The sequence below is a fragment of the Chinchilla lanigera genome, unplaced genomic scaffold (assembly GCF_000276665.1).
Source record: "Chinchilla lanigera isolate Chin_1 unplaced genomic scaffold, ChiLan1.0 scaffold00097, whole genome shotgun sequence".
Classification (NCBI taxonomy): Eukaryota; Metazoa; Chordata; class Mammalia; order Rodentia; family Chinchillidae; genus Chinchilla; species Chinchilla lanigera.
The window spans coordinates 6,498,761-6,511,170 of record NW_004955498.1 but is presented as its reverse complement, the minus strand read 5'-3'; the positions used below and the strand labels follow the sequence as shown (position 1 = coordinate 6,511,170).

Here is a 12,410-nt window from a genome sequence, read left to right as displayed (position 1 = left end):
TTTATCATATGTCTTTTCATTTTTCTTATAGAATCAGCCCAATTCAGTACCATGTCAGATGAAAATCTGCTTTCACAACTTTGGGAGGAGGATGAAAGTGAGTCATCTGGTGATGCAGCTGCCAATGATGACTTGGATCATATAAGCCAAAGAATAAGAAGATAGAGAAGGGCAGAATGAAGACCTTGATAAGATGACCAAGAAAACAGTAGTGTAAGTCAATATCTGATTAGTCAAAGCGCTACAAAATGGTCATGTATACCTGAACAGTCCAATGTTAGGTCAGAAAATTTTATTAGGTTCTTGCCAGGATGAAACCTACCGGATGGAATGCTAAAACTGTGATTCAATGGTGGGAATTGTTTGCAATGGATGATGTGCTACAAGATGTTTTGAAATACACTACTAATGAAATATAAGTAAAACATTCTATATGCATCAATACTCAAAAATACATTTATCATGACACCTCACTATCTGAACTAAAAGCCTTCACAGCTGGACTTTATCATTCTAATTGTCAGATTCTAAAGGATTTATGGAGAAGTGACAGGTGTGGTGCTCAGATTTTTACAATAATGATATTCAAGAGATTTGGTTTATCTCAAAACTGCCTATGTCTTGATGACAAAAAGATCTACCAAGAAAGAAAAAAAATCTGACAATTTGGCTGCTATTTACTCATTTTTTGAAAGCTTTGTTCTGAACTGTCAAGCAATTTATACATCATCTGAATACATGACAACTGACGAACAACTTGCATTATTTCCTGGTTGTTGAAGATTTGGCAATATATGCCAAATAAGCCTTCCAAATATGGTGTAAAAATATATGCTGTGGGAGATGCAAAGACATTTCACATCTTAAATTTAGAAATTTTTCCTGGAACTCAGCCATCAGGTCTTTATTTGCGCAGTAATAAATGCCATGACGTTACGAACAGACTTGTTGCACCTACTTCAGAAAGTAACCCAAATGTCACATCCAACAATTGGTTCACTAGTTAGCCACTGATGTTACATTTGCTAAAAACAAAACAAAAATAACACCAGTGGACCAGCACAGGAACTACTGGCAAGAACAAAGCAGAGCTTCCTGAAAAGCTGTTGCAAGTTCATGGTATAGAAATGTATGGTACAATCTTCTGATCTCAAAGACATCACACTGGCCTCCTAGATGTTGAAGAAAAATCAAGTATTATTGATACCGTGGACATATCTTGCCAAGATGGTAAGATAATGAAGCTGGGCGGATGTGGTTGTGCAGGCCTGTAATCTCAGCAGTCAGGAGGCTGAGGCAGGAGGACCCTGTGAGTTCAAGGAAAGCTTCGGCTACATAGTGAGTTCCAGACTAGCCTGGACTACAATATGGTGAAGAAAAACAGTAATGTCAACACTGTCAATGTTACATCACGATGATAAAATTGATAGTGAGGCTGGGCATGGTCGTTCAGGCCTGTAATCCCAGTACTGGGGAGGCTGAGGCAAGAGGATCCTGTGAGTTCAATGTCATCCAGTGCTACACAGTGAGTTCAAGGACAGCGTGAACTTACTAGCAAGACCCTTTCTAAAAATAAACAAACATTGATAATGAATCCTCAACACAAATGAAGCTAGAAATGGTTACATTACACAATAAAACAAAAGGCAGAGTAGATGCTGTTGATGAGTTATGCAGCAACTACAGTGCCATTCAAAACACAAAGCACTGGGCAATGGTTGAGTTTTACTCAATCCTAAACATGTCAAGCACAAAATATCATGGAGAAATTTTCTTAGAGGATTGGGACTGGAATTGATAAATCATTAATTACAACAAAGGAAGAACAATATGTATCTGCCCAAAGAACTCCACAAAAGAATTCTGAGCAGACTGGCAAAACATCTTAAGGACCTCCTAGGAAAACAGGAAGACCAACAAGATGTCAAACATGTCCTACCAAAAAAGACAGGAAGACAAAACACAAGCAATACTTGTGTACAGAACATGCTGTTCTCATGTGTGAAAACTGCCACAGGTGTGATATTGAAATAAAGATTATTTTTGTGTTAGAGTTTTGTTTGTATTTTCACTGTAATTCACATAGGAATTTATTTCTCTTATTTTTTAGATTCAGTAAGCAAGCAAACAGTTGATGTAGAAAACGCTGATGTTTATTTTAAACACTCAGTATATATCTGATATTTTATTTTATTGATATTTCATTGTCCTGGTAAGTGTACACTGTAATATAATAGGAAGCTCCTGACAGAAGAGTAAGACAAGGGCAGTGAGTATGGCCTGCCAAACAGGGAAGCTAAGCACATGTGCTGTCAGTGTGAGACTTGTGTATGGGACATGCTGGTGTCATGTCTGAAGATTGCCTTAGGTGTGATCATTAAAGCAAAGATTGTGTGGTAGCGTTTTATTTGTATTTTCACTGTACTTCACATAGGAATTTATTTCTGCTGCTTTTTTTTAGATCTTATAAGCAGGAAAACAGTTGATGTTAAAGGTGTTCATGTTTATCCTACACACTCATTACATATTAAAATTTAATATTTTATTTTATTGATATTTTATTTTCCTGTTAAGTACATAGTGTTTAATAAAACTCATCAAATTAAAATTAATAATTCATCAATAAAAATACCCCTAAAAATAAACATAGGCATTATATACGCCCATAATGCACCTTTTCCAAAGATTTACTGTGATGCCTCTGGTTTAAACCCTCACCATCACCACCACCCACGTCCAGAATCTGCTCCACCTTCCCCAATTGAAACTGTCCGCACTGATCATGAGCCCCGACCTCTTCCCCTCAGTCCCTGGCAACAGCCACTCCATTTTCTGCTTTTCTGAGTCTGACCCTTCTAGTTCCTTCATGTAAGTGGAAAACACAGTATTGATCTTTGCGTGACTGGCTGCTTTTGTTTAATGGGATACATTCAAAGTGCACCCACACTGGAGCACGGGTCAGCATCCCCTTTCTTGTAGAGACTGAATAACATTCCATGGTATGGCCAGACAAATCTGCTTATCCACTTATCTGCTGATGGACAGCTGGGCAGCTGCCACCTTTGGGCTATTGTGATTAATGCCGTTGTACACATCAATGAATGAATATCTGCTGGAATCCATTTTTACTTCTTTTGGGTATGCTCCTATAAATGGAATTGCTGGATCATATGGAATGCTATTTTTAAGGAACTGCCACACTCTTCCATAGAAGCTGCACACACTGCCTTATTTCCTTTTCTTTTTTTTCCCTTTTTGAGACAGGGTCTTGCTATGCAGTTCAGGCTGCCTTTGAGCTCACTTTGTAGCCCAGGCTGGCCTCAAACTCACAAGGATCCTCGTGCCTCAGCCTCCAGAGTGCTGGGATTACAGGCGTGCGCCACCACACCTGGCTACACTGCCTTATTTCTGCACTCCCTCTACATAAAATGATTTGTAGAACCTCTTTAGTATTTATGGCACTTAGAGAATAGTTCTGCACTGATAGTAGATACCCAGGGAACTCTAGTCGTGTGTGCAATGTGGCATACCTGCCCTCTGATATTCAGGTCTTTCAGAGGAATCTGGTAGAGGCCTAGTCTTTGGCTAGGCACCTAGAATACCCAGACAAATAAGTAATTGTGCTTAATGACGAACTGTGGTCTCATGAAGGGAGAAATACTGGTTAAGTAACAAGGGCTAAAGTGCTGTAAGGCCTTCCAAGTATGCAAGGGGTATGGGGAGGGCACAGAGGAATGTGTGAGCCATCCTAGGGTGGGGATGGGGAGGATACAAGGGGAAAGTCACACGAGTGACACTTATGGTGGAGGTCTCATGTAGATAAACTCTAAATGACAGGGAGATGCTTGCTTCCCGGTGGCCAGGAACTTACTACAAGCAGTGTGCACACGGAGGGGGACACTAAGGGGAGCCATAAGCAGCATGGCTGAGGCTCAGGGGTGAGACAGGAAGAATGGAGAGCTGAGGCTGGAGAGGTGGCGAGGGCCACGCTGATGAGTCACTCACGATCCTGCAGGCCACAGGAAGGCATGAGGGGGCTCACACTGTGCAGTGGCAGCATCAGACCTGTTTTCAGAATGCCCCACTGAGCCACAGTGGGGACGGCAGATTGGACGGGGACAAGTTGCAGAGAGGCTACTTGGGAAACTGCCAGAGGGAGATGGCTAGATCTGAATTAAAGGGGCGGCACTGGCTGAGGAGAGGGTGGAGAGGATTGGAGTACACGTGTGCGAAGTCATGGGAGTGGCTGAGGGCACTGGGGAGAGAAGAGGAAGCATCCGGGGACAGAACCCCAGTGCGGCCTGACATTATGAGGCTGGAAATAGCAAAGTGAGAGGAAATTCCAGAGGCTGTAGAGACCCAGAAGGCAAGCAAAGAAAGTGTTCGCCGGAGAAGACAATCAATAGCATCAAGTGCTCAAGCCAAACAAGACACAGCCTTGACAAAGTGGTAGTCACTGCAGACTGTGACAAGAGCAGCTGCAGGGCAGGGTTGGGGGCTGTGACTAACGTGGGGTCAAGACAGATGAGAAGGACAGAGGCAGTGACAGTGAGTACAGACAACAGCTTTGAGGAGCACCGGTAGCAGGTAACTGGGGTGACAGCACAGGGGGTGTGGGCTCAGAAGGGTTTTTAGGGCATAGCGGCATAGTTCTACTCCAATAGGAATGACCTAGGGGAGAGTAGGGATGGAGGCAGGAGAGGAAGAATGGCCAGCAAGCTCCCTGTAAGGCCATGAGGGAGGGGCCGCAGCAGGTGCCCAAGGGCAGGAGTTGGACTCGGGGCTCAGGTGTTCATTCCCAGAACCCCTAGGTAAGGTAGAGTACAGGGACTGCAGTGGGTTGGTGCAGGCATTAAAGCACTGTTTAAATGCAGGCTCCCATCAAACTAGCTGTGTGGTGACCTCAAGCAGATAACCCACACTCCTGAAGGCTCAGTTTCCCCAGCTCCCAATGACAGCACCTGTTTTGAGGTTAAATAAATGATACAAGTCACTGTGCTGGTCACACAGTGGGGGCCATGATGGTTCTCCTGGTCATTGTGCCTTCTCTGCGGCCATGGTATGGAGAGTCCAGGTAGAAAAGACAGATGGGAGCGCAGCACCGTGGGTCTATCATCCTGACACATGCACTCCTGCTCAGCCCTGGCATGTGCTGCCGGTCCTGGCCTCTCAGCAGACAGCCCTTATTGCTGTCCCTTGAGTGAAGGCTCCCTGCCAGTCTTGCCCTCTCAGGACACAGCTTCAGGAGGAACGATGGAAGAGAACATCTGGAAAGGTCCCCTACCCCCTCTGTTCCCCACTGAGCCCAGCCCTTGCTGAAGAGGAAGAAACAATGGTATTCACAGTAGTCTTTAAAAATAACCACAAGAGCTCCCGAATTTAGCCAGCACTAGCAAGGACCAAGTGCTGCCCTAAGCACTCATACGTCCAAGCTCCTTCCCCACACCATGCCCTGTCTTTCAGGGTAGGAACCAAGGCAAGAGAGTGGCAGGGAGGGGCATGTAGAAGGGTCTGTGGCCCTGCCCCTTCCCTCTGCAAAGGCCTCTCCTGCTATCCTCCCCAATATGGCAGGTACAGCTGCTACACTTGGTGTCCACGTGCCAAGGCTACTGAAGTCTCTGCACGACCCATCCTGTATTCCGTGGCGAATCTCACTGGGCCTTTGGGAGTATTTAGACTCACTCCATGGTGAAGATCAATCCCCGAGCTCTCAACAGGCTACAGACTAAGAACTGGCTGCCAACTCGACTAAAACACAAAGGCAGCCCAAGCATACCCCAGCAAATGACCCAGCGAGTCTACCCCTAGGCATATATTCCTCAAACTGACAGCAGGTTGTTGGGGGCTGAGTGACGTGGCCCCCAAATTGAAACCCTAACCTCCAATACCTCTGAAAGTGACTATATCTGGAGAAAGGACCTTTGAGGAGGTGAAGTTAAACTCAGGCCATCAGAGTGGGCCCTACCGATATGACCCCCATCCTTAGGAGATGAGGAGGTCTGGACACACAGGGAGATACCTGGGGCACATGCACAGAGGAAAGACCAAGTGAAGAAGCAGCAAGAGGGCATCATCTGCCAAGCCAAGCAGAGTGCCCTCGGGAGAACCCTGCTGGTGACCCAATTTTGGATTTCTCCAAATCAGGAAATTTCTCCAAATGTGGGGAAACATATTTCCATTGTTTAAGTCACCCAGTGATATAACATGCACAAGCGAGTACTATTTGGCCATATATATCGACCTTGAAAACATCATACCTAGCAAAATAAAAGACAGTCATGGGAAGACAAATATTACATGATTCTACTTATATCTCTAGAATAGGCGAATTCTGAGAGACAGAAAGCAGATTAGTGGCTGTCAGGGCTAAAGGGAGGGGGAAACAGGAAGTGGCTGCTTAAGCTGGACAGGGTTTCCATCTGAGGTAGTCAACATGTTTGGGGACTTGACAGAGGTAACCGTTACAGAACACTGAGTGTTCTATTCACTGATTTGAGCACTTTAAAATGGTTCACTGTATGTTATGTGAGTTTTACTTCGTTTGTTAAAAAAGGCAAAACTCCATTTTAAAAAAGCCCTACCAGGACCATGCCAAGTTGGGGTCCGTGGTACACCATTACGGACGTTCAGGTCTGGTACAGAGGAGAAGGCCCAAACGTGCTGTGTACGGTGCATGCATGTGGGGCAGAACAGTCAGGCACAACTTCACCATCTCAACCTACCAGTGCAAACCTGTGTCCAAAGCTTATCCACTCTTTTTCTATGAGAGCTTCGAATCCTTTAATGGTCCGGTAGTAACTGTCCAACATCAGCATGGCCAGTGATGTGAGCTGGGCTGTTCGGTCCCAGCCATCACTGCAGTGCACCACCACAGAGGTCTTCCCAGATTCTATTTTATCAGCGATTCTTACTGCCCCAGCAAGAAGCATCTTCAGAGAAGAAGGCACAACAGACAAGTCTACGGTCAATTTCAAGTACTGCGTGAAATATTTCTGGGGAGAACTTTGGAAGCCCTGGTCAATAAACCAAACAAGAATGCCATGCAGGGGGCTAGGGGTGTTGCTCAGGGGTAGACCACTTGCCAAGTACATATCAGGCCCTAGGTTCCAGCCCCAGGACGGAAAAAAAAGTAAAAAAAAATGCCATGTAATCAATTTGAGAACAAATAAGAAACGGTAACATTACGTAAAATTTTAAAAAAACACTCATACTAAGAAAAACTACAGCAGTAAACAGGGACCTTTACTAAAGGTCCACAGAGTTCTCTTAAAAATCTGACCTGAGTCAAGTATTACCCCCTTGATTATGTCACAACAGCTGTCCACAGAGACCACAGTCCGGGAGCCGCCACAGACACTAAGAAAGCACACATACATAGCAAAGATGTGCTTCTCCGTCATGCTGAGAGATCACTTAGTGATACACATATGTATGGCACAGACGGAGGTCGGTCCTAACAGCAGGGCAGATGAAGACTAGAGCCTTTACCCTTATATATTCCAGCCAGTGCGTCGAGTCCACATTGGACAGCCACCGAGTCTCGTCAATGGAAGGGTACACGATCTCCTTTAACTTCCGCAGTGACTCCCTCATCACATGAATGTTGTGAATCTCCAGAAACAAGAGTTCTGCATTTGGGTAAGCACTTTCGCTTTCGTATCCTCCACCTTTTGCCTGTGAAAAGCAAGTTATACATCATCTCATCTGGAATTAGCTTTTCTGTTCTTTCCAGTGCTGCCAGATATAGGCCATCAAAGCAGCAGGAAACGCGTCTGTTAGAAAACCTCCTCTACCCTTGAATGTGTGCCTCAGGGCTGCCGGAACAAAGTCTTACAGACTGGGCAGCTTAAAACAACAGAGACCTATCATCTCATTGTCGGGAAGGCAGGAAGTCTGAAATCGAGGTGCTGGCAGGCCACACTCCCTTTGAAGCCTTCAGGGAGGATCTCCCTTGGGTCTCCCAGCGCTTGGCAGTGCCAGACACCCCTGGGTACAGACCTATCATGCTCACTTCTGCCTCCATCTCCACTTAACTTTCTCCCCTCTGCTTGTGTCTCTGCATCTTCTTTTCTTATATGGACACCCTTCCCATCCAATTAGGGCCCTCCCTAATTTAACATGACCTTATCTTGATTACACTTGCAAAGACCCTATTGTGAAATAAGGTCACATTCACAGGTACGTGGAGTTAAGACTTCGACACATCTTTTTTCTGGGGATACAAATCAAATCATAATCATCTTCTTTCATCATTATCAATTTTTAAACCACTAACAACCAACTCTCAGTCGAAAAGAATTAGGTTTAAACAGCTTCATTCTGTTAGTGCCATCTATCAGATTAGAAATCAGATCTAATCAGTGCAACCTGATTAGAAAAGTTGTACTACCATAAAATTTCTAACTATAGAGCAATTTGGAGGTCTCAAACCAGGAAATTTATCTAAGTAATTTCAGTAAAATAAAATGCATCTGTTACAAAAAGGTATGGTTTGCTCCTTGGTAATCTCATAATATAATCTGGTCTACAATTAGCTTATCTTGTATAGAGATCAACATTCAAAACACATCTGTGATGAGGATGTGGAGAAAACGAGCACTATTATATTGCTAATGAGAATATAAAATGGCACAGCTGCTGTGGAAGACAGTTTGGTGGTTCCTCAAGAAAAATGTCTTACAATCCAGCCATTCCACTCCTGGGAAAACATCTTGCAGAGTCTAGAACACGGATTATTAACAAAACCTGTACACAAACATTTGTAGCAGCACTATTCACAACAGCCGAAGAGAAAAATGATTCAAATATCCATCAACAGACAGATGAACAGCACGTTGTCTGCCTGTACAATGGAACATTATTTGGCTACCAAAAGGAATGATGTACTAATGCTAAAACAGGGACAAACCTTGAAAACAAGTGAAAGCAGCCAGACATAAAAAATCACATATTATGTGATTCTACTTATATGAAGTGGCCGGAATGGGGGAATTCACAGAGATAAAAGTGGGTTAGTGGTGTCAGGGGCTGGAGGAGGAACTGACTAATGGGTATGGAGTTTACATATAGGATGATGAGAACGCTCTGGAATTAGACAGTGATGCTAATTGCTTAACACTGTGCATGTATTTCTAGTCTGTGAACTGTAAACTATGCAGTGGCTAAAGTGGTGAGTTTTATGTTACCAGAATTTGATCTTAATAAATGCATAAACAAACAAAAAACACATCTGTGGACCCAAAGACACTCTTCATTTAGTCCCCTATTATTTACCAAGTTCATATGAATGCCCAGCCCTGAGCTAAAGCCAGAGGTCGGAACCACAACCCCCCGAGTCTGGTAATGCGGGTAGGGGCTGAAGGCAGCACAGGGCTGCAGGGACCAGATCCAGCAGAGCACAGCCAGGCCTGGATGACCAGAAGGGAAGGAAACACGAGTTAGGGTGGAAGGACGAGAACAGCCAGGAAAAGGGGACACAGAGGTGGATGAGGACATGGCTTTCTGACAGGAGCATAAGAAGTTCAGCAGAGAGAAGTCGCGGGCAATGGCAAACAACAAAGAGCGATGAGCCAGAGAGCACGGCAGGGCCAGACGGCAAGACCAAAGAGAATCAGCCTCTCTACTGAGAAGCCCCAGCCACCCTGGGGAGAAGGGGCTGGTGGAAGGGGGACCTTCGGTAGGTGACCAGTACAGCAACGGGCAATCATCTAGCTGGCGCAGGCACGGTGAAGGCAGCAGGGCACAGGGACACAGGTGACCTGAGATCTTTCAAAGGCAGGACCCAGTGGCTGACCAATGCTGTGGCTAGGCCAGGCAACGCCCATGATTCTGTGCTGGGCAATGTGAGAGATTGGAGAAGCAGCCGATTCCGCAGGGAGATGGTCTGGCTTTGAGTACAGTGAGCGCCAGCCGTATATAGGCCTCAGAGTGGTCTGAGCTGTAGGTGTCAATATAGAAGTGACTGGCATATGGATGGGTGATGATGGAAGGCAGACAGACAGACAGACAGATGACCAGGTGAGGTCCCTGAGCAGGCAGGAAGGGCTAGTGGGAGAACCTCTTCCATGACAATGGGAGGCAGGATGGGCAAAAGGTCCTCTCTGACAATCTGTGCTCTGTCAAGAAGGAAGGAGATAAGGGATGGGGCAGGGCCACACACCAGCAGAGTCATAAATAGGTTGAAATGGCCTTGTGGAGAACAGAGGGGCTGCCGGGGAAATGAGAGGACAGCCTAGTGGCTCTGAGGGCCTGGCTGGGACTGCAGACCATGACCTGCACATTGTGAGCCTGTCGTCCAGAAGGCACCGCAGCCCGGGCTGTGGGCACATGAAAGGCAGGTGACCTGAAGGGAGCCGGACAGGGATGACCTACTGCATGGTAGTGAGTCTATGGCACGTGTGCTACAGCCAGCTGTTTGTTATCATTGAAAGCTCTAAAAGGTTCGCCATCACTGACCGAGGAACCAGCCTAGTCAGTGGCCTGGAGTGAGGAAGCTCTGTGAGGTGCCAAGCTGGGGCCAAAGGCGGATTCAGCACTTTGGCACACAGAATGTGTGTGTGCCAAGAGCTGGTGTCAGTCAACCAGGAGATCATATTGAAGGCTAATTTTCTGTCTGCAAACTGATCATAAAAATACAAATGAGAAAAATGATCATCAAACAGTGAAGTGAGGGAGTCAAATGAGCATTACATGCCAATCCCACACCAGGCTGCAAAGGACAGGTACCCGGACATCTGCAGACACAAGAGAAAGTGGGTGAGGAAGGACCTCACCTCACGTATACCCAGGCAGCAGCAGGAGGGTAAGATTTGGAGGGTTCTGGAAAATAAGAACCTGCTGGCCATACCTCTCTCTGCAGGAGCAAAGTAAGGTTCCCGAGACAAGTCAGTGACATGGAGACACTGTTACCATCTTTGCCCAAGTCCCCAAATAGAAGCTGATAGCAGTGGCAGTGGGACCATCGCCAATCATGTGCAAAAAGAAAACCGAGTGTCCCTTGGGAAGCGCTGCCTTTCTGCGGTTGTGGGAGGCCTGCCTCACGCCAGGCACCGTGACAAGCTCTCTGTTCCCAGCACGCCCATCAGCTACAGTGGGGTAGGTTCCCAGGGGGAGCTGAAGCCTGGGTGAGGGCTGCAGGGGGTGGGGCATAGCACGCGAACATGCTAGCAGACTCCAAGGTCGGCACGCCGCCTTCTCCCCCTCCTCCTCCTGGCTTCTAGGACCCTCTCTCCCTCCTGGGCTCCTCCCTCACTCCTGGCCTCCTACTATCAGCCACTCTCCCCCTACTGAACTTCTTTTTCCCTGCGAAGACCTTGCTCAGAGACCGCGTCTCCTCCCCTTCCCCCCGAGGCTGCAGCCACCACCCAACAATTTCAACTTCAGGCCTGACCTCATTTTGCATTCCACAGCCTTAACCTCCCCACACAAGTGCCTCAAATGCCGAACTCCTGCCCTCAGCATCACAGGTTCTGAAAAGGAAATCTCCCTTAAACTCCTTGGGTGCTGCCACTCTGCCTCTCTAGCGGAGTAGGCGGTTTTAATGTAACATCCCATGCCACTCGCCATCAGGTCTTCTCTCACCACCAATGGTCTATGCAGAGATGACCGTGACTAGGGTCAGCCAGCCTTTTGTGTCACAGTCCCAGGATACCCACTTATGGGCCTGGCCCAGTTCTAACCCACTGTATGAAGCCAGTAGTGCCCTGATACCAAACCAGACAAAGATACCACAAGGAAACTACAGGCCTGTATCCCCGAAGAACGTAAATCAACAAAACACTGGCAAAGCAAATCCAGCAGCATATTAAGGGTACCACACACCATGACTAAGTGGGACTTACACCAAGAACTTAAGGGGATTAAATTAGATTCCCAGGGCTGCTGTTGCAGTTATCACAAACTGGGTGGCTCTTAGTCACTTTCCTTGTTGCTGGAATAAAACATCCCACACTCAAACTTAGAGACAGAAGTCAAACTCTCTATATGCATATAACATATGCACAGAACATCTGATGGGGACTTAGACAAACAAACAGCCTTTCATGTTTCCAGCCATATACATCGCTACAGTAAAAATCACTGCAGACATGAAATTGGGTGTCTAGCTCTTCTGCGCAGGGTAAAATACAATGAACTGCCCTTGCACTATTCAATGCTTAGAAGATCGCCTCCGTGAATAACGCTTTTCTCACATCTTGTAATTCCTTGACATAATACCACAGTGGTGACAAGAAGGATGCAGAGATGTACAAAAGTTGACTTAACTAATGCTCCACGGAGTGCAAGGAGGGCTTCCTGCTGAAGGATGCCTCCCTGTGGGAGGTCAAAATGTGGTCCTGCCAGAGAAACACATGTTAAACCCCGGCAGCTGTGAATGTGACCCAAGTGAAGGATCATGAGATGTCGGGATA

General features: G+C 46.3%; 1 protein-coding gene across 6 annotated transcripts in view; it reads right to left on the bottom strand.

Annotated features, from left to right (window-relative positions):
• Positions 1-12,410, bottom strand: part of Mtmr1 (myotubularin related protein 1) — a gene marked incomplete at its 5' end in the record, with an annotated part of 65,592 nt that overhangs the window by 17,127 nt on the left and 36,055 nt on the right. For all 6 annotated transcript variants that reach the window (XM_013505542.1, XM_005406421.2, XM_005406423.2 and 3 more), the window contains 2 exon segments: positions 6,723-6,929; positions 7,489-7,674. In XM_013505542.1, the coding sequence (XP_013360996.1) occupies positions 6,723-6,929; positions 7,489-7,674 (393 nt within the window).